Source organism: Staurois parvus, unplaced genomic scaffold (genome assembly GCF_062004578.1).
Source record: "Staurois parvus isolate SC_StPar_1 unplaced genomic scaffold, SC_StPar_1.0 ptg000249l, whole genome shotgun sequence".
Classification (NCBI taxonomy): Eukaryota; Metazoa; Chordata; class Amphibia; order Anura; family Ranidae; genus Staurois; species Staurois parvus.
The window spans coordinates 282364-309557 of record NW_028318045.1 but is presented as its reverse complement, the minus strand read 5'-3'; the positions used below and the strand labels follow the sequence as shown (position 1 = coordinate 309557).

Genomic DNA, 27194 nt, shown 5'->3' with positions numbered 1-27194 from the left:
ATCACTCATTGTGTTCATTAAGGAAAGGGGCTGGTAACTGTGACATATTTATTGCACCCTTCCCCCCACTCTCCATCCTGACAGATCCTATTGTGTGCTTGCAACTGCTGGAGAGAAGCAGAGGAGTGAAGCTGGCACTGTGGGGTACACAGGGAGGCCTGGGCAGCAGAAGGAAACATATGGTGAACAGGGAGGGTGATGGGTGCAGTGGGGGGTAATTATTGGAACCGATTCCCTGTATGGCTCTCTCTGCAGCAGCTGGGGAGGGGGGGGGAGGAGGGGAATCCAGCTTTTATCTGCTGAAGGAAGAGCCATACAGGGGATCATTTAGTAACCCCCCCATGCCATGCTGTTCACCCTCCCTACCAATATCCAATTCACCCAGCTGCCTGGGCCCCGTACAGGAGGACTGGTGGTACCCCCTTATCCACAGCCCTGCTCCAGGCACACAGGGGACCAGCAGCACAGAACAGGCCGCAGCATCTTCCCGTCTCCATGACAACACTATAGATTCCTGAGCTGAGCGTTCTAGGGTGACCCCGCCCACTCCTCCATGACCCGGCCCCTCGGTGCTCAACGATTGGTGGCACGATCAGAAGTGACGTTGCTTCCGTGTGCGCCATCTTGGGAGTGGAGGGGATCGGAGGTGTACTGAGCGGAGGATGAGAGTGGAGCTGCCGAGCGGAAGAGGGCTGTAGTAGCTGCCGGTATGGCGCTCTGCCTTCCGTTTTCACTGTCTGGCGGGCCTTAGAAGAGCCGGGCGGTCCTCGGCCGGTGTGGGGCTACAAATCCCAGCATGCCTTGCTGTCCTGGGTGTGTGTGAGCTCTCATACTTGTCATGTTGTGCATGTCACAGTGGGGGGTGGGGTGCTAACATTCTATACTCCTGGGACTGCACTAGTCACACTATTCAGCTGGTTACCACAGGGAGCAGGGGCCTCTAGCAGCCAATCAGATTTCACTTTCCTGGTGGCTGGTGATTAGCAGCTGTCTAGTCACTGGTTGCTACGGGTTACCACAAAGGTTTCAGCCACTTGTGTGTGTTCATGTACAGAGCCGACACCGCCAGCATTGGTTGAAGTGTATGGCTAGGCTAAATCTGTGTTTCTAGTTTTGTTTTGGATGCAGTAGGGGGGGGGGGGACAGGTGTCAAACTGGCGGCCCTCCAGCTGTTGCCAAACTACAAGTCCCATGAGGCATTGCAAGATTGACAGTTACAAGCATGACTCCCAAAGGCAGAGGCATGATGGGACTTGTAGTTTCTCAACCGCTGTAGGGCCGCCAGTTTTACACGAGACCCTCTGTCAATGTTTTGCTTTCTGTGGGGTCACTTTATTAATTTGCATGTGATATTTGTATTTTTTTTACATCACATACAATAATCAGTTCATAAAATATTACAAATCAATTCACTAAGCAATGCACAATGGCTGTTTATCTCCTAGTAGAGGCAGTGGATGTTTTAGGAATGATGGAACTTTGATTGACATACAATGTATCAGTGTGGAGGTGTTCTGCTCTCAGCTCAGGAATGTGACTAAAATGTAACCTTTCACCAGAAAGAGATCCCTCTGTGAATGATGACACACAGTTCATGTCAGTTTTAACAGATCCAAACTACCCTTGTACGTTGAAAATTTCCCCCAAAACGTACCGTATAGGACGTGGATGTAAACGGATGTTACACAGATGCTCATCTGTTAACCGCTTGCCCTCCAGAGGCCAGGCCATTTTTTGCCATACGGCACTGCTTTACTTTAACTGACAGTTGCCTGATCATGCAACACTGCACCCAAATGAAATTTATGTCCTTTTTTCCCACAAATAGAGCTTTCTTTTGGTGGTATTTGATCGTCTGTGTGTTATTTTTTGCGCTATAAACAAAAAAGACCAACAATTTTGAGAAAAAAAAATGACTTTTTGCTATGAAACATGTCTAGTAAAAAAATTTTAAAAAATCAAATTTCGTCATAAATTTAGGCCAAAATGTATTCTGCTACATGGCTTTGCTAAAAAAAGAAAAATCCCAATACGTGTAAATTTTTCTTTTATGTGAAAGTTATAGTGTCTACAAATGGCGGTATATACTGGAATTTTTTTTATACTGGTAATGGTGGGGAACCGCGACTTATAGCAGAACTTCAGCAGGCATTCTGACACTTTGGGAGGGAACTGGCTAACTGCCACTGACATCCCAGTGACAGTAATACAGTGATCAGTGCTAATAAAGAGCACTGACACTGGGCAGGAAGGGGTTAATATCTGGGGTGATCAAAGGGTTAACTGTGTGCTGGTTTAATATGTGTGCTGTGTGTGTTTTACTAGGAAAACATGCTGCTTTGCAATGTAAAGCAGTATGTCCGTGCTGATGGGAGAGATCTGTTTTGTTTACAAACAGACCTCTCCCCTTTCACTGTTTCTCGGCAGTCGCTGGGTGCCAGCGGGGAATCTCCGGCTGGGACTCGGTTGATCGATAGCTGTAGCCACTAGTGGCGGCGCATGCGCCCCCCCCACCTGGAAATGCAAAATCGCGCGCGCGTGTGTGTGTGTGTATATGTGTGTATGTATGTATATATATATATATAGTAATGTAATTTTGCGCAGCCCTGCCACCCTGTAACAGTAGTTTTGCTGTAGGGCGGTGGGGAACCAGTTAATAACAGGTGTTTAGGGCACTTTTTTTGGCTTCCCGAATGCCCAGTAAAGTGGCCTACAATGGATAATATGTGGTGGTGCACCAAAATGAAAATTCTGGACCGAAACCGAAAATTCAGGATGCATTTGGCCGAAAACCGTAATTGACAGTTTTTTTTTTTTACATACACAGCGGGTAAAATAAGTATTGAACACATCACTATTTTTCTAGGTATATATATTTATTGACATGAAATTTTCACCATGTGTCGGTAAAAACCCATGCAATCCATATGTACAAAGAAACCAAAACAAATACATTCAGAAATTAAGTTATGTGTAATAAAATGGAATGACACAGGGAAAAAGTATTGAACACATGAAGAAAGGGAGGTGCAAAAAAGACATGTAAAGCCAAGACACCAGCTGAAATCTATCAGTAATTAGCAATCCTTCTCCTTGTTGTAAATTAGTATCAGCTGGTTCAGTCTCAACCGATTGCCTGTAAAAAGGTGTATCATTACCAGTATGTCACACAAGAAACATCTCACAATAGGTAAAAGCAAAGGTCTCTCTCAAGACCTTAACAACCTTATTGTTGCAAAACCTACTGATGGCATTGGTTACAGAAGGATTTCTAAACTTCTGATTGTTCCAGTGAGCACTGTTGGGGCCACAATCCGGAAGTGGAAAGACCATCATTTCACCTCGACCAGGTGCTCCTCGCAGGATTTCTGACAGAAGAGTGAAGAGAATTATCAGAAGAGCTGTCCAGGAGCCAAGGACCACTTGTGGAGAGCTTCAGAAAAACCTGGAAACAGCAGGTACAAATGTGTCAAAGAAAACAATAAGTAATGCACTCAACTGCCATGGCCTGTATGCATGCTCACCACCCAAGACTCCATTGCTGAAGAAAAAGCATGAAGTTTGTTTAAAGTTTGCTGCACAACATTCAGACAAGCCTGTGTAATACTGGGAGAATATAGTCTGGTCAGATGAGAGCAAAATTGAACTCTTTGGATGCCATAATACACACCATGTTTGGAGGTCAAATGGCACTGCACATCACCCCAAAAACACCATACCAACGGTGAAGTTTGGAGGTGGGAACATCATGGTGTGGGGCTGTTTTTCAGCATACGGTACTGGCAAACTTCATGTCGTTGAAGGAAGGGTGAATTAAAAAATGTACCAAAATATTCTTGATAAATCTCTGCTGTCATCTACCAGGATAATGAAGGTGAAATGAGGGTGGACATTTCAGCAAGACAATGATCCCAAACACAAAGCCAAGGAAACTCTCAGTTGGTTTCAATGAAAGAAAATAAAGCTGCTAGAATGGCCCAGCCAATTACCTGACTTGAATCCAATAGAAAATCTATGGAAAGAACTAAAGATCAGAGTTCATAGATGAGGCCCACAGAACCTTCAAGATTTGAAGACTTGTTTGTGTAGAAGAATGGGCCAAAATCACACCTGAGCAATGCATGTAACTAGATTCTCCATACAGGAGGTGTCTTGAAGCTGTCATTACCAACAAAAGTTTTTGTACGAAGTATTACATTTCTGTTAGCATGTTCAATACTTTTTCCCTGTGTCATTCCATTTTGTTACACATCACTTAATTTCTGAACTTATTTGTTTTGGTTTCTTTGTATGTATGGATTGCATGGGTGGGTTACTGACATGTCAATAGCACCTTTAGAAATATATTTCCTAAGAAAAATGGTGACGTGTTCTGTACTTATTTTAGCTGCTGTAACTGTATTATTTTCGACTTACTATCATGAATTTAAATGAATATGAATTTATTTTCAGCACCTTTTCGGCCAGTAGGCTGCTTTCACACTGAGCAGTTTTTGAAGCGTTTCGCATATTTAAAAAAAAAAAAAAACCCTGCAAGAAAAGTTTAAGAAAAATGCATCACTTTAAATTCAATGTATGTCTTTACACTGATCTGTTGCATTTCTCTTGCGGTGAAATCCTGCTTGCTGCATTTTTGGTGCATATTTGGGCTGTTAAAAAAAAAAAAAAAAATGCACCTCCCCATTGAGGCCTGGACTGTTGTATGCAGGGTTCAGTTGAGTGTTTATCTAATTTTGAACTTGGTGGGGAGTTTGCTACATGTTAGGGCTGCACCTTTTTATATATATTTCTATGTCATAATTTGGGTGTGGGAACACTTGTCAATGTGTGCAGCTTACACCATAGAAGTCAGAGTGATCCATTCATCCTGTTTGGCAGCGCATAATTTATTTTCTTTGTTGCAGAATAGATTGTTACTGCATCCACTTAGGTGAGTGTTTGTTTTTTTGACCGCTTCCCGACCGCCCTATAGCAGAAATACTGCTACAGGGTGGCACGGGTGCGCAAAATCCTGTGTATATATATGTGATTTTGCATTTCTGGGTAGGGTGGCGCGCCGCCATTTGCGGCCACAGCTGTTAATCACCGGGTTCCAGCCTGTGAGTACTTGCCAGCGCTTGGTGATTTCAGAGGATCTCCGATGGCGAGGAGAACTGTTTTGTTTACTAACAGTTCTCCTCCCTGTCAGCTTGGGCACACTGCTGATTACACGGCCCCCTAGTAAAACAATACCAGGACACAGTTAACCCTTTGATTGCCCATCATGTTAACCCCTTCCTGCCCAATGCCATTAGTACAGTATCAGTGCTTTTTTTTTAGCACTGATCACTATATTGGTATCATTGGGGATGTCATTGACACCAAGTCAGTCCCCCCCCGTCCCCCCCCCAGTGTCAGAATGTCCGCCGCAGTCCCGCTATAAGTCGCTGATCGCGGCCATTATTAGTAAAAATAAAAAATAAATTCCCAGTGTATATACCGCCATTTGTAAAGGCTATAACTTTCACGTAAACCAATTAATTTACACGTATTGGGATTTTTTTTAGCAGACGTAGCAGAATACATTTTGGCGCAAATTTATGACAAAATTAGATTTTTTTTTTTTAAATTGTTTTACTTGACATGTTTAATAGCAAAAAGTCAAAAATATTTTTTTCTCAAAATTGTTTTTTTTTTTTTTATAGCGCAAAAAATAAATAAAACCCACAGGCAATCAAATACCACCTAAAGAAAGCTCAATTTGTGGGAAAAAAAGGATATAACTTTCATTTGGGTGCAGTGTTGCATGACCACCCAATTGTCAGTTAAAGTAAACGCAGCGCCGTAATGCAAAAAATGGCTTGGTCAGGAAGGGTGGTAAATCCTGAGGAGGGAAAGAGGTTAATACACCACACTTCTCTTTTAAATGTTTCCTTAGATAAAAATGAGTGTTTTAAAGGGTTAGTTAATCTTTAAAAATACTCTATGCAGTCAACTAACCATTCCATAGTGCTATTGTAATCTGATTTTAAAATAACACATTTCTGCTCTTCTCATACCTGGAGTCCATTTGTGAATGGAATGAAGTCTGCTCCAAAGGCTTCTGATAGTATAGCTGATATGTCCAAAAGAAGAGGACCGAACAGAGCTGTGAAGTTCAAAAGAGTCTGGGGCAGGCATCACTCTGCAGAAATGGTCTACATGAATGACCTGACCTGCTTACTGTAAACCAGGAGTAGGTGACATCAGCACTCCATCTGTGGTGATACTACACATCCCATCATAAATCCGCCCCTTGGAGTTATGCCTATGACTGTTCTGCAGTGTGCCCCATGGGCTCCTCAACAACCAGTACTAGGGTTGCATACTCCTGCTCTAGACCTATAAAAGCATCAGTGTATCACTTTGGTTGTTTGCAAGAACAAGCTGCATCTTCTCAGCTTTAGTCTTTTGTACTTCTTTGGTTTTCTGTAAATTTCTGTCATTTTTTGTTCTAGTGAACGTCAATGGAGCATTTATCATCCTTCGTTATCGGTCCACCTTGCAGCCACCCTACCTTGACCACTTTCTGTCAGGCCCAGAAAATGGAGGCTGCTGATGACTGGCAGAGTGTGTGTATCTATCCTGCAGGGAAGTTTATGCGACAATGAAATTGGCAGCAGACGTAAAGTGAAACAGGTGCCTCATGTAGTAATTTACTGTATCAGTATAAACTTTTCCTCCAAGTTTTATGGACTCCAGTTTGTATTGTACCTTTTCCAACAGTTTAAAGGAAAAGTCCACTTTTGCGGGTGCCTAATATTTGAACAGAAACCAAAAACCAGCACAGAAGGAGCGCCACATCAAAATCATAAGAGTCCAAATCACTTTAATGACTCCCTATAAAACATCCATTGAGTTTCAGGGGCTAAATACCCCTCTCTTCATTGGGGCTACAAGTATAGATATATTTATAATTTCATTTAAACTTTCTTCTAGACCTGAAGAAGGCAGATGTTTTTGACCTCAGAAAGAGCTCTTTCTGTTGCTTCATGCTTTGTTACTTTCTGAATACTCATTGGAGGGTTAGCTCTGTTTGCATGCAAGCTGCCCAAACAAAGCCAGTTAGCTTTCCAATTGATTGTTTTCCCTTCATTGCTCAGTTTAAAAAAATATTGAATTCCCACTGCCCCTTGGATGTATCATTTTTAATATATGACCAGGGCTGGCATAGAACATTACAATGCCCTGTTGCAGGGCTTGCTGTTCTCTGTACTGTTGTTGTCAACAGCTGGAGATCAGCTTTATATTTCATACAAAGGTCTGTTGCCTATTATGACAAAAAAGAATGTGAATGCATTTTTTTTCTGCTGCAGGATGAATGAGTTGAATCTGAGTGCTGTGGGCATGGACCAACTTACCTCCTCCTCAGTTGCCAATGCTCTGCCTGTCTCTGGAAACCACCTTGGGCTTACAGCCTCCCCACCACACAATGCTCTTACCACAACAGGTACAGGGGGTGACTCGGGCTAGGGTCCTTTGCATGCCAGTGATAAATAAATGTCTATCTATGCTGAAACAGTATAACGCTTGCTTGCCTTTTTTTGAATGTGTGATCAGTGGTAACGGCATGGCAGATCTATTTCACAACTTGTGAACCCGTTGCCTTACCTGACCTGCAGAGTTTATACGTGCAACCCTGTCTAAGATTCGCTTTCATGGCTGTCTGTTACAGAAGAGAGGCATCATTACAAGAGATTGCTGTCTTGCAAGAGACTGTCGTATTAGAGGTAGATATTGAAAGGGTGTGAGACACTACTGTTTTTATTGGCCATACATATAGCAATTTAATTTTTATGATTTAAATGGGTCAACGGACCACCACCCTTGTCATAAAGATATTAATATATAGACAGTTGGTTACAGGTACCCTTGATCCATTTAGTCATTTTTGCTGTCAAGATCTGGTAGATGCCTGTTGTGTTTTGTTCTTTTCTTTTCCTGCTTATAGTTCTGCTTTACAGTAATTTTGATGGTAGACAACATAAAGCTGAAAGAACACCAGAGGGCCTACGATGAGTGTAGTATTTAAAAAGCATTTATTGAAACAAGAAAAGTCAAATGGCAACTCACATAACATCGAGCGAAAGAGCACTTGTCCTTCCCTGTGAAAATCGTGGCCGCTAGTAGCAATGAATAATCTAAGCCAAAGGGGAGTGTGCAGTATGCAAAATGATGGGGGATGACATCACACACCAATGGGTGGGATTGGGACGTGTCTTTTTACAAGTTTCAAGACCAGACCAGTCTCTATATCAAGCCTGTCAATTACATGGACCTTCCAAACTTTTAAAAAAAAAAAAATCCGAAAAGCTCAAGGCACTATAATGGTAACGTGGGCATTATAGACCAATGACTAAGAGCAACCATGGCAATTATTAATAATAAAAGGAGAACAATGAATTTAAAAAATGAAAGGTATAATACACATAAGAATAAAATTAAAAACAGGATGCCAATCTTAAATAGTGATAGGTTTTCATTTGATGGCAATCTTTCTCAAAATTATACATGGCTAAATGAAAAAATGTATGAAACGAAATATAAAAAAAAACGCATTTAAAAGTTATAAAAGGAGGAATCACATAATTAGGCAAGGTGAACATACCTACATGTAAAGTGGATTAATAATATGCGTATAATAACGGAGCAATCATATGTGTAGGAATGTGAGTACACAAAACATTAGCACACGTATATGAAGAAAGAGGTGAATATTTTGTAACCAAATGATCACTGTACCTATATGTGTTTAGTGCTATGAAAATCTATAGACCTCTTAGACAGATGTTGTACCTCAGGATGTATGTTGCAGCACAATATTGACCTCAATTTCTTCACTGTGACCCCCCCCCCCCCCAGGTGTTAGAGAATTTAAGGTGAAAATCTAATATGTTTCTTGGGCACATACCTTTGTTAGAATTGTTCTGCAGAGGGGAATTTATCAGTAATGGCCTCGACAATCCAAACTTTCAACCCTTGGGAGGCATTTCTGTGAAATTCTGCTAAATGTCTGTGGACACTCAACTTGGTATTGATTGTATGGATTGTTCTTCCTACATATTATATCCCACATGGACAAGTTAAAAGAGAAGTGTAGACCATTTATACATGCCTAGGTGGATGCAACATCGGGCCAATGCTGTATCTGTCCTCCAGCGGCTGTGCCCCCCCCACCGCGCTCACTGGGGGAGGGGGGAAGGAGCTGCTGACTCAAGCTCTCGGAAGCTCGCTGAGAGGCTGAACCAGGTGCCGCTCCAGCCTCTGGGTTGGATCCCAACTTTAGAGCTGGGATTTTTCCCCAGCATTGACCGGCTGAGTAACGTCAGCAGACAGTGGGCTTAAGCCCGCTGTCAGCTGAAAATGGGTCACAGGAGTAGTACCACCAAAAATGCTTTGGCTGTACTTCTCCTTTTAAGCAATAGATCACAAATTGCAAAGACCAGTTATAGAAGGACATAATAAAATACATCTTTCCATTGGTTGAGACTGTCTTTTGTCCATGTTAGACATGTTTGCAGGTAAGACACGTCAGTTTCTTACATTGTAACATACCTACGAGAGTACCAAACATGGCAACTGATCTTTTTTTGTGTATGGAATGAGAGGATACTTGGTTATGTGTGATCTTCCCTTTTGATATTGGAAGCTTTGCGATAGGCGAACTTGGGTCTTCCAGCGATCAAAGATTTTAAGTGGGATCCTGAAGAAGAATATCTCAATATTTTAACGCCCCCTTCCTGCCCACCTATGTGTGATGTCATCCCGCATTGGCTTGCATGCTGCCTGAGGCTTCTGATATCCTAAGCTCAGCCGGCACACTGCGGACTTCCCTATCCTTTGGCTTAGATTGTACACTGCTACCAATGGCCACAGTTCACACAGGGAGGGACTGTCTACCCGGCATGAGCCTTGTGACAGGCCCTTTTTCACTTATGTGAGTCGCCATTTACATTTTCTTGTTTCAGTAAATGCACGTTAATACTACACTTAGAGTGCGCCCTCTGGTGTTTTTTGCTTTATTGCCAGAGATTGTCTTCAAGTCCTTATGAGAAGCTGCTCCAAACCTTTAGAAACAATCAGAAGTTAACCCTTTATGTGCCTGATACAGACTTTAGGGAATCTTACCTTGCTATTTGGTGCCCATTGTGTGAACACTCCTTTTTGTGCCATTCATGTTTTATGGTTTGAAACCCTAAAGCCAAACTGCAGCCTTACCTTCAATCTTGCACAGGTGAATAGGCTGCTCCCATGTAATTGAATTGCTTATATGATTTAACTGTACCGTGTGCATTAGAAACTTCAGCAAATCAGATAGAGACTGCATCATTTCCTAGCTGGAGGATGTCCAGCAGAATGTAGCTCTTTCCACTTCAGCCTAACTGTCCCTGGCTGCAGTGCGATTCTGCAGCAATCCTGTGACAGGATCGCGCAGAGATTGCAGCAAACCATGGCCTTACAAATTGTGTTAAGCTTGTCGCTCGAAAAGGAGTAGGAGCATCATTAAAGTGAATGGGATGCTCTGTGCGGCACGCAGAATGGCGTGAAAATCGCGATGTCAAAACCGAGTAGCTGGAATGGGGCCTAAAAGCATTTTGATATTTGAAAAACTCCTGCAAAGAGCCAACCCACTGCTTGCATCAGTGCTGAGGGCTCTTCAGAAGGAGTACTGAGGTAGACTGCTGTGATGTGTTCAGGAATGTATGTACAGCACTTGCAGGCTCTTCCCACCAGGTGTGATCTGCCTGCATTAAATAGAGGAGCACGGATAGGTAAAATCACTGGAACTAAAATAAAGAATGTAACAAATCAGGGAAGGCAAGATATATGCATACCTAATTTCAGCATTAATGTAAAATCTGGTGGCAGGTGCCTCTGATCCATTGAGTCACTTTTTTTAAGCCATAGTTCTGCTTTACACTGATCAATTGGTGGAAAACTTATTGGCTGAGGTTTCCATTTGTGGTGTTTCCTATCCATGGAATGCATGCTGGTGTCTTATTTCCCTTGTACTCCAGTGGTGGGAAGTTCTGTCCAGCAGCAGCAGCCTTTAAAGCCCAGAGAATTGTGTTCTGCTTTCCTTTTGAAACCTCAATAATGTGCAACAATATCGAGCTACAAGATTAATACACCTTTGTTATATGTCGTGGGAGGGGAAGGGAAGAAGCCGGGGGCAGCTCAGCTCACTGGTCAACGCCAACAACTTACTGTAACTATTACTTTCAGGATTGGCCTTCAAAACAAGTATTTATTCATAACATTGATTTTATTTTCTCTGTATTGTGCAGGTCTGCCTGTGGCCATTCCTAACATCGGTCCATCTTTGAGCTCCCTTCCTTCTGCTCTTTCTGTCATGCTTCCTATGGGCATTGGAGAGAGAGGCGTCATGTGTGGCCTCCCGGAGAGAAATTACACCTTGCCACCACCACCATATCCACATCTTGAAAGTAGCTACTTCCGCCACATACTGCCTGGTAGCGTATATTGATATTTTGATTTTCTCTGGTTACTGCATAAAAATTTTAAAGTGATGGTTGTTGTCAAAAGTATACCACGTGGGTATCACTCTAACTAGTGCCACTCCTTTCAGATCTTTTCTTGCTTGTGAACTACCCCTTCTACTGACCTATTCACTTGACCTCCAGTCCTTTTTCTAACACCTTTGTTTAAATGTAAAAACCAATATTTGTTGCTAGAAAATGAAATATAACCCCCAAACATCATATATTTTTAAGCAGAGGCCGTAGAGAATAAAATGGTGGGTTTTGCAATTTCTTTATGCCACACAGTATTTGCTCAGCGTTTTTTTTCAAATGCAATTCTTTGTGGAAAAAAACTTTATTTTTTCATTTAAATGCAAAAAAAACACATTACCTAAACATGTCATGCCTTAAAATTGCACACGCCCATGCAGCGGTGACAAAGGACTTTACTATCCATAAGCGATGGTTTGGTTTAAAAGCCTTTACAGGTTACCCCTTTCAGATTAATAGAAGAGGTCTAGTGCTAGAATTGCGGCCCGTGATCTGACGTTCGTTGTGATACCTCACATGCATGGGATGATTGCTGTTTGCGTGCGTGCGTAACCGAGGTGTGTGTTCGTCTTTACGTGTATGCAGGGGGGCCCTTTACATTTTTTATTTTTCCGCTGTTGCTTTCTTTTTTTTTTAAAAAATCCCTATTATTGCTATCACAAGGAATGTAAACAGCAATAGACACATGACAAGTACTCTTTATGGAGAGATCTGGGGTCTATAAGACCCCACATCCCTCCTCAGCCCTTAATAGCATTCAAAAACACCGATCTTTGTGTTCTGAATGCTTTCAGTTTTTTTAAAAGTGGTGTGATTTAGTTCTGAATACATCAGATGTCAGGTCATCGCTTGTGGGTTACTATAGCGAAGAACCTATCAAAGCCAATGCCGGCTTTGTGCGGCTGTCCAGCCAGCGGACATGCCAGCTGGTTGTTTGGGTCTCCCAGTGGGATGGGAGAGCCCGAGTGAGCCTCGGAAGGCGACCGGGTGGGGGGGACAGTTAGCCGCTCCTGATTACTTTTAGAAGAGAGTTGACCGCCGGCTCTATAAAAAATGGTAACGGCAGCTACAGGTATCATCCCGATATCACTGCTTGAAGTTCAGCGGCGTACGGGTCAAAAGGGAACAGAATAACGGGTGGATGACATGGCTTTTTCTCTATTGCTGTAGTCAGATTTTAATGTGAAGGTTTTGGACCTTTTTAATGCATCTTTTTTTAACAAGAAGCAAATCAGTTTTAAAACGAGTTCTGAAAGCTTCAGTCACTGTGGAGCAATTAGTCTTTAGGACTTTTCATTGGGCTGTACTTGCTCCCTCCACTCAGCAGTGACCTAACAGCTCAATGCTCCTGCTCCTCCCTCCCAGCAGTGGCTCAGCAGCACAGGTGCCCCCTTCCAGAGCTCCAGCTTTGTGTTTACATTGGAGATAAGATTGCTAAGTCACTTCTGAGATGAGAGAAGAGTAATCTCGGCTGCTGAGAGAACTTCAGTAGGATGCCCTAATATAACCAAAGTGTAATTCAAATTGTACCGTAAACAGTTGTGTAAATGGCTCCCATTTGCCATGTAAATGTGGTTTTGAATAGCTTTTTGTTTTGGTGCAAGTTTAAAACAACCTGTTGATCCTGCTAGTTTCTGCTCCCTGAGGCCTTTTTGTTTTAAAGTGTGTATTGCATTGTTATCATCTTCCTGTGAACTACAAGGTGCTGTGCTGTAATCCACTTTGCTGCAGTCAGTGCTGCCTGCAGGTTGGCTGATTAGCTGCTTTAACCATTTGGCAGCTGTGACTAGAACTTTGCTGGACAGCTTGGTCTGTTAAAAGGAGAGGCAAAATAATGAATCTGCTGGCAGGATCAGCAGGTAATAAAATTACGTTATGGGGGAGACTCCAACATAAAATACTGTGTAAATGTTGGTGACAGACTGCATCGTATTTGATTTTTTTTTTTGCCCTTATTTATGCCCAATTTGCTGCTTCACTTAGATTCTCATGTTACTCTGTTAAACTTCTGTTCTGTTCCTTCAAAGTTCTCTTTTTGCTCTTTTCCAGGAATCTTGTCCTATTTAGCAGACCGCCCTCCTCCTCAATACATACACCCCAGCTCTTTGAATGTTGATGGTAATGGAGGCCTTCCTGTATCCAACAGCTCTCCATCTCTAGACCCATACCAGTCTGGTGGTTCTGTCGGGCTGGAGACAGGAATGGTGTCTCTGGACAGGACAGTAGGTGGACATTCCAGCCAGAGCTTACACCCTAGCGATGGGCACGAGGTGGCACTGGATGCTGGGATCAGTATGGATAATGTGTCTCGGGTGAACAGTCCCATCACGACTGATCGGATAACAGAGGAACTGACCATAGAAGGCGTGACTGGGGAGCACTCTCAGATCTCCAGTGTGTCTCGCTCCCATGAGTCTCTCGCTGTGGAGGCCAACCTACCTCCGGATGCTGTGGGCCATGCTGGGGTACTGCCATTACACAGCGGATCACTGGAGCTTCCTGTGGTCATGGAGAGCGAGCACCATATGGGGGTTCGGTCCGGAATGACGGAAAATTCGCTCAGCGATGCTATCCACACTGTGGCCTTGAGCAGTAACTCTGTCAGCGTGGCGCTGTCTACCTCGCATCAGCTCTCCTCTTTAACTTCAGTATCACTGCACGGGGGTGCCATGAGCTTAGAGCCAGTCACAGTGTCTTCCATCACGCAGGAAGTGTCGCTGGCAGGCGGACATGTCGATGCTGGCAATCTGACATTTGTCCCATCCTCCTTGCAGATCGATTCAAACTCCAACAAGGAAAACATGGCCACTCTTTTTACAATTTGTAAGTGGGTTTCAGATAGAATGTTTAGCTATGAATATAGTAATATAGTTGTGGACTTCACATTGTACATAGTCTTATCAATGCAAGTTCTTATTTTTGGTTACACTTTCAATTTTAGGTTGTGTTTTTATAGGGACAGCTGTATTTGTTCACTGCATACGGAAGCATGTTGATTATGCTTGCTGGGTGCCACCATCTTGGAAGTGATGTTAGCAGCCCCAGCAGATTGTCACTCAGGTCACAGGATATAGTATTCCCCTTTGTTCATCCTGTGGCACTTACATAAAAGATTATGTAGAAAGGAGAAGGGAGGGGTGGAGTTGGGCCATCACAGAACGTAATTGGACTCTCCCAGAAGAGGAGAGGGTTATGATATGTAAGGTGGGAGGAGCAGAGATAAGTATTTGAGTATGCCTGAAGTTTAATTATCTAGCAAGTTAAGAGATGCACTGCAAGTTAATAAAATGGTTTATATAAAGGAAAACACTGCAAGTAAGCATTTAAAATACTTTATTTTTCTAAAAATGTACCTGTATTTTTTTCATTGGTGACAGGGTCTCTTTATGTATCCAACCTTCTCCTAAGCATGTGACCATAAGCAAAGTTTTCTTCCTGCTTGCAGGGTGTACACTGTGTAACCGGGCATATCCCTCAGACTGCCCAGAACATGGACCAGTCACCTTTATCCCTGACAGCCCCATTGAGAGCCGGGCACGCCTGTCCCTTCCCAAGCAGCTGATCCTGAGGCAGTCAGTGACGGGGGCAGAAGTAGGTAAGCATGTGAATGGGCAAAGTGGTGATCTCTCTATAAAGCATTCTTTGATTCTGCTTCATATTCATGGAAGAAAGTGAAAATTATTGAACCTCAGCTGTAGCTGTAGAATCTGTTTGGTTACCGATCGAGTTTTACTTTTAGGAGTTTGGACCCAGGAAAATATTCCAGTCAGAACTTGCTTTGGCCCCTTAATAGGACAAGAGAGTCAGTCCTTGGAAGTTGCGGGCTGGACTGACAAATCTGCCAATCACATCTGGAAGGTATCTGAAACAAGCTTTGCATGTTTAATATGAGTTGCCTGTGACCATTATAAAATTTAAAGATATTTCTGGGTAAAAAAAAACATGCTTTGTACATCTCTGCAGTACTTGCATATTTTTCTTTATCTTTTAATGCGCTGCAAATATAAAAACATATCTGTTAATCTGCCAGAAATGACAGAAAACTGACAGCACTGCCTCTGTTGCACTAAAATCTCAAGCACTGTTTTTCAGCCCTGCCCAGTTTTTCTTATTGAATTACAAAAGACAATCCTAATGTTATGGACAGGGCTAGATTTAGACCTTGGGGGGCCAGGGCATTTTGGGTTCAGTGGGCCCCCTTATACAGTGTCGGTTTATATTTTCAATGACAATCAAACATTTTTAAAATGCATAACGGGTCATTCTGAGGGCACATCTGCACTCACACACAGTCATAGCGTAGTGTGTGATTCTCTTGAGCCTCCAAAATTCATTTTTAAAAACGACACAACATACCAGTCCAGAGTAAAAACTTTTACAGATGATGGCTGGCAAAATATTTCTTTACAAGATACATTTAATAAAAGAGCAATCTTTTAAATTCATCTCCATCTCTCTCTCTATATAGATATAGATAGATATATATAGATAGTTAGATATATATCTATATTAGGCCAGGGCAGTTTCCCTTTTTTGCCCCCTCATAGATCCTGCACTGGTTATGGTCCTGGAGAGGTGGAGGTGTTCTTTAGTCCAGAAGAAGGACCTGAGTGAGAGATATCGGGGGGGGGGGGGGGGAAAGGGGGTCTTGTCATGACAACGCTTACTGTTGCTCATGTATGTTTTAACTCGGAATGGCTCCCAATATGACAATCAGGTGAGCTCCTAAGCAAGACATCCAGAATTATATATATATATATATATATATATATATATATATATATATATATATATAATTTTTCTAGGGCTTCCCTGCTTTAAGATCATGGGCAGTTACTGAGAGGCATGTTGTGCCTGTTCCCACTCCCCATCATTGAAATTTGTAACTTGCTAAGCTGTAGGTGTGGCCACAGCTGTAGCTTTTTCTCAGTTCTTGGAGTTGTGTGGACCCCAGACCAAGGAGTTGTTTAAAAGCTAAGTCCACCTTTGTTTAAAAATAAAAAATGCACATATTTTTGCAAGTAGAAAAAGTACTCCCAGCTGTGGCTGAGAGGAATCCCCACCTGCTGTTACAGGTAGTGGGGGCTCGGGGGTGAAGATGGTTCATAGCAACATAAAATACAGATATAGTATGTAACATGTTGCTGAAGGTGAACTTGGTCTTTAAAATGTAGAAAGGTTAATATGCTTCTGAAATCAAATGAAAGTCAGTTCAGCGAACTCATTATTTAGCTTTGAATAAACTTGTAACAATTTAAACGTTTCTTTAAGGTTTTTATTTCTTTCTGTAGCCTTATTGAGGAGTTTACCTTGCTTCTTGTTTATGTGAAAAGGCAAGAAATGATGAAAAAGAGAGAAGCGATTTATCACTGGGACAAAGTTGCACAGATAGCAATAAAAATATTATCTGGAGTTTTGATCCTACTCCACACTAAGTGTTTTCTCTATTCGCCATTGGAGAGATTTCGCAATATTTCCTGTCCCCGATATTTCTGTAAAGGGGCACCTTATCTATCCAAAGATAAATGCTATGTTTCAGCTGGAGTTTGGCTTTCAAGTTTGTTTTTTAAAATGATTTGTTTCATGGGGATCCTAAAACACTCTTCTGTCCTCAGATGTACAACAACAATGTGATGGAATTCTGCATCATAACAACAGATGAGAATGAATGTAACTGGATGATGTTTGTCCGGAAGGCGAGGTATGGAGGGATATATAAAAACCTGTTGAGGAACATGGAATCTTTATAGAGGGCCTTAACGTTGGTTTCTGTTTCTGCCAGGAACCCGGAGGAGCAGAATCTGGTGGCATACCCTCACAATGGGAAAATCTATTTTTGCACCTCCCAGGATATCCCCGTCCAGGAGGAACTGCTCTTCTATTACAGCCGGGACTACGCTCAGCAGCTGGGTATGGTGAATACATTAAATCACAAAGTGAAGTAGCGTTCACCTTTTTGAATACCAAGACTGTTCCATCACTCAGTAGTCGGCAAGACTTTTTTTCTGGTTCAGGGAGTATTTTCAGAAATGCCCAGTACTTCCCAGTTGTAGCGCATAGTCCTATGCGGCCAATTGTCAGACCTAAACATTCAGGACATAAAGTTATTAACCCTGTTTTAAAAGTGATTCAAAAACTTTTTTTTTATTTTAACATGTTATACTTGCCTGCTCTGTGCTATGGTTTTGCACATAACGGCCCCGATCCTCCTTCTCTTAGGTCCCCCGCCTGCACTCCTGGCTCCTCCTCTTCGAGTGCCCCCGTTGGAAGTTGTTTCCCATGGGAGCACTCGTGAGGGCTTGATCTTGCCCGTTCCCTTGTCACAGGCTTTGATTGACAGCAGCAGGAGCCATTGGCTTGTGAGGAGAGAGAGCTGCTGCTCTCGGGCACAGAGCTGGCTTGAGATCAGGCTCGGGTAAGTATAAGGGGGGCTTCGAGGATCAGAAGGTTTTACCTTAATGCAGAGCATGCATCAAAGTAAAAACCTTAAGCATTTAGAACCATTTAAGCTTTGGCACAGAGCTTACCCAGGGACTAAATCATTTGCCTCAACATACTGTATTGACAGAGTCACAGGGAAGATGCCATCAATCTATTTGTGTTTTAGGTGGAGTGAGGGCAGAATTTAATCTTTTGTTGGGTCCTACTGCTGTACAGGCTACAAGCAGGAAGATTCCCCCATTATTAAAGTTGTCATACATTATTCCTGTCTCTTGTTTCCTCTAGTTTATACTCAGTGATATGTGGGAACCATGTTAGAATATTAATATGGGAGGTCCCACTGCGGCTTGTTTTTGGTGGTGGAGGGAGAACCTTTGGTCCATCAAACTCTATTCAAACTAGAATGTTTTAGGTGACACTGCATGTTGTAGAATTCAGTTTACAAATGGTGGTTTTTACTGCTTTTGTCAGGTTTGCCTGAGCAGCCAGAGGTTCTGCTGTGTCATTGTGGGAAGGAGTGTATGTCCTACGCAGAATTCAAGGCTCACCTGAACAGTCACGTGAACAGTCACCTCACCAGCGAGACCCTGAGCAGCGAGGACACCAGCCAAGCTCTGACCTGTAGCAAAGAACGCAAGTGGAAGTGCTCAGTGTGCCCACGCTCTTTTTCCTCATCGTCCAAGCTCAATGTACACTACATGGGGCACATGGGTATGAAACCCCACAAATGTGAGTTCTGCAGCAAAGCTTTCAGTGACCCAAGCAACCTGCGCACTCATCTCCGCATACACACAGGTAAGCCCCACTCACTCCATTTTCTGTGCTGGTTAGACATGCCACAGTACTTTGAAAATCCTTTGTCATTTTGTAAATGTTTAAAAGAAGTACTGTATGGGTTTTCTTGTTTTAGCTTTATCCTATTCCCTGTGAGCTGCTAATACTTAAAAATCTTTCCAGCCCTCTGAGAAGTGCACCCTTTCAGTTAAAATCAAGGTAAATGCCTGTGGGAGGGGTTTCAGTCTTCTCAGGATTTTTATGCCAACAATCTTGTCTGGATCCACCTCCTTTCCTTCTCCTGTGTATTATTGATGTCGGCTCTAGGCTGCTTGCTGTCCCCTCCCTCCTCTGTGTAGAGAGATACAAAACAGCATGTCCATGTTGACAGAGATACCTGTGTTTGGTACACACAGGTCTCTCCCCTATCAGCTTTCCCTGACAATCGCTGAGTGCCGGCCGGAAATTGCTGTCCGGATCCCGGTTTTTGACATCCCTAGCCACTAATAGCTGCGCAGTTACATGGTTATCAAAGCATACATAAAGCCATTTTAAAAAATGTTTCTTTTGATTTTGTATAGACTAAGGGAGTGTTAAACCTCAGGTTTTCATTGCTGTGTTTTTGCTAGGAAGATTAGCATGGTATTGGTCCTGGTGCACATTGTCATTGGAAGAGAAGGAGAGGTGAATTCCAAAATTTTACAGTTGACTACAAAATGGGGGGGGGGGTTCTTCCAATGGGGACACATTTTCAACGACAGCCAAGAAAAGAACTCTGGGAGAGGAAGTGAAAGGAACTCTCCTCAATGGGAAACAGAATAAATTAAAATATAAACAGGCCTTCCCTACTTTAACCAGAACTAAAGTTTTGGCTATACATAAACTTTTAAAAGATGTAAAAAAAAATATTTAAAAATTAAAAAAACACTGGGGAGTACAAATCCTGTGATTACTGATCTCAATCTGAAAATTGATTCATGGTTACAGAGAGACAGCTAGCATTGTTAGAAAGCAGCATTGGCAGCCTGCATTAGTACAGGTTTCCTTTCGGTTTTAAATTCCTCGTTTCTTTTCAACCTGGAATATCTTGTTTTATTTTCCATAGTTAATAATAGAACTATTGCACCTGTTTTAATTCTAGTTGCCTGGCTTTTCCCACAGGGCAGAAAAATCATCGCTGTGGTCTTTGTGATAAGTTATTTACGCAAAAAGCCCACTTGGCCTCACACATGGTGACCCACACTGGTGAGAAGAACCTGAAGTGTGACTTCTGTGAAAAGATGTTCATGAGGAGGCAGGACCTCAAACAGCACGTGCTCATCCACACCTGGTGAGTATCTACATCATTCTCCTGGTTGAATTGTGCCATATTGATAAGTAATATGCGTGTGGGACCTAGATGCATGCTCGCCTTTGTGCGTGAGCACAGGGGGAGGTGGATTTAAAAAATGTTTTTATTTGACTTTATTTTCTGGCGTATAAGACTACTTTTCATACTTAAAAATATACCCCAAAAATTGGGGGTCGTCTTATACGCGGGGTATAAAATGTGAAGCTTGAGTTTGTTTGGGTCAGGCTGGCTGGATGTGTGGTAATACTGTACATACAGTATACTGTGCTGAGCCAAGCTGGCTCAAAACAAATGTCCCTATGACAGATTAATCTGTCAGCCCGCTGGATGTGCAGTATATACAGTGTACTGAGCCAAGCGGTTTCAAAACATACCGGTACTTCCCTACTGTAATCAGCCCGCTGGATGCGTGTATGTACAGTAGCTGCGGCTACATATAGTATACACTGAGCCAATCATGGCGAGTGATGTATTCTACTAATGAATACAAAGCCTGCTCGGATTGGCTGAGTCAGAGAGGTGGGCTGATGATGTCACAACCTCAGCCAATCCGAGCAGGCTTTGTATTCATTAGTAGAATACATCGCTCGCCGTGATTGGCCCAACATATACTGTATGTAGCCCCAGCTACTGTACATACACACATCCAGCGGTCTGATTACCGTAGGGACGTACCGGTACGTTTTGAAACAGCTTGGCTCAGTATACTGTATATACCGCACATCCAGCAGGCTGACAGATTAATCTGTCATAGGGACATTTGTTTTGAGCCAGCTTGGCTCAGCGCAGTATACTGTATGTACATTACTGCACATCCAGCGGGCTGTATATATACTGTATGTAGCCGAAGCTACCGTATTACCGCACATCCAGCGGTAACCATCTGATTTGAAGTTTGATCCATATCATGACTGTCTTACAAATGTATCACAAGATGTCATTCATGAACTTATGATGTCAGAGGATGAACATGAGGATTTTGAAGGATTTTAAGTACCGGTAAGTCATAACCATTTCAATTAAAAAATCTGATGTTTTTAAATGGTGTTGCCTCGGAAGGGGGGTAGTCTTATACGGCGAGAATAGCCCAAAACCTATGTTTTAACTGGAAAATTAGGGGGTCGTCTTATATACCCAGTCGCCTTATACGCCGGAAAATACGGTAGATTTTTTTTTTTCTTTAACTATTGCTATTCAAAACTTTATTGCTATCTTTATGGACAGATCTGCGGTCTGTAAGACCCCATATCTCTCCTCTGGACTCCAAAGCAACCAATCAAACTTAGACGGAATTGGAAAAACCCCTTCCTGTGGCCTGTAAAAAGTGATCAGAGTGGCTGTATAGCCTCTCAGATCACTTTTACATAAAAGTGAATAGTCTGCTGAAACTTTTTTTACCAGGATCATGGTTGTAGCCTCAATATGAGGTGTTACACATTTACATATACACAGTGTGTGTGAGATATAGATATATACATACAGTGGACATAAAAAGTCTACACACCCGTTAAAATGTCAGGTCTCTGTGATGTAAAAAATGAGACGAAGATAAATCATTTCAGAACTTTTTCCACCTTTAATGCGACTATAAACTGTACAACTCAATTGAAAAACAAGCTGAAATCTATTTGGGGGGGGGGGGGGGGAATAAACATAAAAAACTAAAATAATGTGGTTGCATAAGTGTGCACACCCTCTTATAATTGGGGATGTAGCTGTGTTCAGAATTAAGCAATCACATTCAAAATCACGTTAAATAGGAGTCAGTATACACCTGCCATCATTTTAAAGTGCCTCTGATTCACCCAGTCTAAAGTTCAGCTGTTCTAGTAGGTCTTTCCTGACATTTTCTTAGTCGCATCCTACAGCAAAAGCCATGGTCTGCAGAGCACTTCCAAAGCATCAGAGGGATCTCATTGTTAAAAGGTACCAGTCAGGAGAAGGGTACAAAAAAAATTCCAAGGTATTCGATATACCATGGAACGCAGTGAAGACAGGCATCGAGTGGAGAAAATATGGTGCAACAGTGACATTACCAAGAACTGGAGGTCCCTCCAAATGGGTGAAAAGACAAGAAGAAAACTGGTCTGGGAGGCTGCCAAGAGGCATACAGCATGAAAGGGCCAACCCCAACCCCTAAAGAACAACCCCACACCATAATTCTCTCCCCCCCCCCCCCCCCCCCACCAAATTTTACACTTGGCACAATGCAGTCAGGCAAGCACTGTTCTCTTGCCAACTGTCAAACCCAGACATGTCCATTGGATTGCCAGACAGAGAAGTGTGGTCACTCCAGAGAACACATGGTGGCGTGCTTTGCATTGCACTTGATGTAAGGCTTGGATGCAGCTGCTCGGCCATGAAAACCCATTCCATGAAGCTCTCTATGCACTGTTGTTGTGCTAATCTGAAGGCCACATGAAGTTTGGAGGTCTTTTAACTATTGATTCTGCAGACAGTTGGCAACTTCTGCACACTGTGCATTTCAGCATGTGCTGTCCCCGTTCAGTCATTTTACGTGGCCTACTACTTTGCTGAGTTGCTGTTGTTCCCAGTTGCTTCCACTTTGTTATAATACAGATAACACTTGACCATGGAATATTTAGTAGCAAGGAAATTTCACAGATTGCACAGGTGACAACCTATCACGTTACCACGTTTGTATTCACTGAGCTCCTGAAAGCGACCAATTCTTTCACAAGCAGTTTGCATGCTTAAGTGTTTTGATTTTACACACCTGTGGCCATGGAGGTGATTGGAACACTTGAGTCCAATGATTTGGAGGGCTGGCCCAATACTTTTGACAAGTGTGTATGTGTGTGTGTGTGTGTTTTATTATTTATTTTTTACATTTAGTATCACAGATATTTTACTTGTTTGTACACAGCCACTCTATTATTGTTTCTTATCACTAACAGCGCTACACTCTAATTACTTGTTATGTTGCAGGAACGCTATTAGGTGTTGGCAACAGTTGGAATAATTTTCATTTTATCACTTTTTCATTATAGCACTGGTAGTGCTAGAGTTACATACGATTTACCACATTTTTAATTCTGTATAACACTGTAGACGCTGGCTACAATATCTAAAGTGGCCTCCTTCAACTTCCCTAAATGTTTTGCATCACGAGCTCCCTTATCACTTGATTTGGGCTTGTCTCATAATGAATATGTTCTGGGTACAAATCCTATTGGAAGTCTTGCAGTGCCAAGCATTACACTCAGCTTTGCCTTTACTCCTACATGGACTTTTATTTCAAGCTTGTCCATTGCATGTGGTCTGATTTATAATCGCTGTGTGACTTCTTCCTTTCCTGTTTTTAAATGTCTCCTAGTTGCTTTTTAAAACATCAAGACCCTGTGGGCATTGTCTGCATCACTGATTCACCTTTCCTCCTTCTATTCTTACATGTGCAATAAAAGACTAGCAGACACTGTTTGTTAGTTGTTTTTATTGTTTTGTTTATTGAAGGCGGTGCTCAATAGTTACGCCATATATAACAGATAAAAGCCCAAGTCCAAAAAAGTTAGGATGCTGTGTAAAAGCTACATTAACCGAATGTAATGATTTGGAGGTCTAACAAACCCATATTTTATATACAATAGAAAACATATCAAATGTTTAAAATGAGAAAATGTACCATTGTGATCCCACTGCTGTGTACTGCTTTCTAATCTGTGCAATTTGGTGTTGATCTTATGTAAGCAGACACTTTTATGCTTTGTTTTTGTGCCTTTATCAGACTTATGTTTTCTTTGAAAGTTTATAACTTACATTGCACTTTTCTAAATAAACTATTGGAAATTAAAATGTACCATTGTAAAAAAAAAAAAAAAAGTAATTTTGAAATCGATGGCAGCAACACATCCCAAAGTTGGGACAGGACAACAAAAAGCTGGCAAAGCAAGTGGTACCAACAAAGAGCTGGAAGAACATTTTGCAACTAAATAGGTTAATTGGCAACAGGTCAGTCAGTAACATGACTGAGTATAAAAAGAGCATCTTAGAGAGTCAGTGTCTCAGTAAAGATCACCAATCTGTAAAAAGTTGCATCTAAAAATTGCCGAACAATTTCAGAGTAATGTTTTCTCAACATAAACTTGCAAAGAATTTAAATATCTACAGTACATAACACCCTCTAAAGATTCTGAGAATCTGGAGAAATCTGTGCGCAAGGTACAAGGCTAAAACACAATATTGGCTGCCTGTGAATTTCAGGCCCTCAGACTGCATTAAAGCAGGTATGATTCTATGATGGGTGTCAGTGATTTTTGGAAGTATTCCTGAGAACAAAGTTTGCTGTGCCATCCAAAAATGCAAGTTAAAGCTCTGTCATGCAAAGAAGCCATATCTGAACATGATGCAGGAACCACCACTGTGTTGTGGCAAAAGCTCATTTAAAATTGTTCTGTAGTCAGATGAATTGAAATTTGACATTCTTTTTGGCAACAATGGGCACCGTGTCCTCCAGACTAAAGAGGAGAGGGACCTTTCAGGCTTGTTATCAGCACTCAGTTCAAAAACTTGCATCTCTGATGGTATGAGGGTGCATTAGTGCATACGGAATGGTCAGCTTACACATATGTAAAGACACCATCAATGCTAAAAGATAACTCCAGGTTTTAGAGCTGCATATGCTTAGGCAAAGACAGGACATTACTCTCCAAAAGCTCCAGCAAGTTTCCTCAGCTCCCAGACCTTTACAGAGTGTTGTTAAAAGGAGAGGTTATGCTACACCGTGGTAAACATGGCCCTGTCCCAATTTTTTTGGAATGTGTTGATTCCAGCCGTTTCAAAATGATTTGTTTTTTAAAATGGTTTAAACATTTAATGTTTTCTATTGGGAATAAAACATGGGTTTATGACACTTGCAGATCATTGCATTCTGTTTTTATGTAGGTTTTACACAACGTCCCAATTTTTTTGGAATTCAGATTGTTTAATATTGACGTGATCACATTGTCTTGCAGTAGGTTGGTTGGTTGTTATCCTCTTATTTATACCAAGCTATAAAGGTACAGACAAGGGCACGTGGCTCTACTGCATTAATAACAGTATGTTTTACAGACAGCTGAGGCTTGAATGCTGTGGCTAGTAGTGGGTCTTTGATGTAGTTCCCGCTGTAAGAGTTCCTCCTTTGATGGCAAACTAAGAGGCAGGCGGGGTTATTTACTAAAACCGAATAGTACAAAATCAGGTGCAGCTCTGCATAGAAATCAATCCATTTCCAGGTTTTATATTTAAAGGTTAGTTGAAGAAGCTGAAGTTAGAAGCTGATTGGCTATCATGCACAGCTGCACTGGACTTCTAGTGCTCCAGTTTTAGTGCATCTCTCCCTCAGTCTGCTTAGCGCCTCTCTCCCTCAGTCTGCTTAGCGCCTCTCTCCCTCAGTCTGCTTAGCGCCTCTCTCCCACAGTCTGCTTAGCGCCTCTCTCCCACAGTCTGCTTAGCGCCTCTCTCCCTCGGTCTGCTTAGCGCCTCTCTCCCACAGTCTGCTTAGCGCCTCTCTAAACAGAGTCTGACTTTCCAGATAGTTGCTATGGTGTTGTGTTGAGTAAATCTCCCCTTTTCTGAAGCCTAACTAGCTGTGGGTTTGTTGCAGCATTTATAGAACTGCTACCGTATATACGAATAGTGGACGTACAGCAGTTTAACTGAACTGGGCTGATATGCGATGAAGTTAAAAAGATCACGTGAAGCTCCTCAAAAACATTGGGGTTGGTTTACTAAAACTGGACAGTGCAAACTCTGGTGAACCGTAGCCAATCTGCTTCTAACTTCAGCTTGTTCAGTTAGTGTTAGTAAACCCAGGACCCTGCATTCACTATATCTGGTCTCCCACAATACACACAACATGGAAATGCAATTATTTTAGTAAATATAAACTGCTAAATACCTTTTCTCATCAGCAGTTAGAGCAGTCTTGTGACTTCTATCAGTGTTCAGCAGAGCCCTGGTTACAGCTTGTAGGAGGAGTTTTCATTCTGCTCTAGGCGGATGCAAAACCCCTGACCTCTGTCTTGAAAGTGCGCATTGGCTCTGTGCTGATCACATGCACTCTCCCAAAAAAAAAAAAAAAACCTCTCTAGCAATACACCTCAAACTGAGCATGTTTAGAGTGTCTCCACATGATATGTCTTATCAGGAGATAAGACACTGGAAGAGGAGGAGGATCAGGGAAGTCAGGATCAAACAGCCTTTTTACACAATGCAGAGGATTAACCCCTTAGGTTCCACACTGAGTACAACAAGCATGCTTTACTGCATATACAGATTGATTTTACTGTTGTGGGTTACTAACGCTTTAAGCTTTAACCAAAAAACCTAGAAGCCGATTGATTTCTGTGCAGAGCTGCACCAGATTTTCCTCCCTCCATTTTTAGTAAATCAACCCCAGTGGATTACAGTGGATCAACCTTGTGTACAATTACATACAAATGAGTAACCGCATTTCATTTATAAAAATAATCAATAGGAAAAATCCTGGGTTTGACCACTAGATGGAGAATTGAGTGGTAAGTGGATATAATGTGTAGCTTCTGTTAGTGACAATATACTGGATATTCTATTTTATCACTTTCTTTCTACCAGTGACCGTCAGATAAAGTGCCCAAAATGCGACAAGCAGTTCTGCAGGACCAACCACCTGAAGAAACACCTGAATTCCCATGAAGGGAAGAGGGACTATGTATGCGAGAAGTGTTCCAAGGCCTTTCTCACCAAATACCACCTCACACGACACCTCAAGATCTGCAAAGGCCCCACCACAGCACCACTTACTGATGTGGACGAGGAAGAAGAGGACTCTGAGGAAGAGAAGTTTCTAAATTCAGACTGTAATGTATTTCATACTGACGGGAATCTCTCTCATACGTGACATGAGTGGTGTGGACGCTATTTATTTTATTTATTGTGCGCGCCCATCTTGTCGGAGTTCTCGGTGCACGATTGGAAGAAAACCTTTCCTTTTGTTTTTTTATGATGGCTCCAGGCTGTATAGAAGGGGCTTAAATGTTAATTTGTGTACATAAAATGAAGTATCCATATATAAATAAAACAAAATGTGAAAGTTC

The 27194-nt window shown here is 42.1% G+C and overlaps 1 protein-coding gene across 3 annotated transcripts; it reads left to right on the top strand.

Annotated features, from left to right (window-relative positions):
• Positions 1–612: 612 nt before the first annotated feature.
• Positions 613–27194, top strand: PRDM4 (PR/SET domain 4). Of its 3 annotated transcripts, none has more exons than XM_089680640.1 (12): positions 613–813; positions 6477–6657; positions 7335–7468; positions 11307–11492; positions 13602–14375; positions 14998–15147; positions 15292–15410; positions 17168–17253; positions 17335–17462; positions 18465–18788; positions 19929–20097; positions 26713–27194. In XM_089680640.1, the coding sequence occupies exons 3-12, from the start codon at positions 7336–7338 to the stop codon at positions 26996–26998; spliced, it is 2355 nt and encodes a 784-aa protein (XP_089536766.1). In that variant the 5' UTR covers positions 613–813; positions 6477–6657; position 7335; the 3' UTR covers positions 26999–27194. The 3 variants fall into 3 exon arrangements, with proteins under 3 accessions (XP_089536766.1, XP_089536767.1, XP_089536768.1); XM_089680641.1 differs by having other exon boundaries at positions 619–707; XM_089680642.1 differs by lacking the exons at positions 613–813; positions 6477–6657 and adding an exon at positions 7694–7748 and having other exon boundaries at positions 7332–7468.

What these genes read in the sequence shown, in the direction of transcription:
- PRDM4 (XM_089680640.1), top strand. Translation starts at nt 7,336, where the DNA reads ATGAATGAGTTGAATCTGAGTGCTGTGGGCATGGACCAACTTACCTCC. An exon ending in CAATGCTCTTACCACAACAG is followed by an intron (nt 7,469 to 11,306) that starts GTACAGGGGGTG and finishes TGTATTGTGCAG; the next exon opens with GTCTGCCTGTGGCCATTCCT. An exon ending in GGACTACGCTCAGCAGCTGG is followed by an intron (nt 17,463 to 18,464) that starts GTATGGTGAATA and finishes TGCTTTTGTCAG; the next exon opens with GTTTGCCTGAGCAGCCAGAG.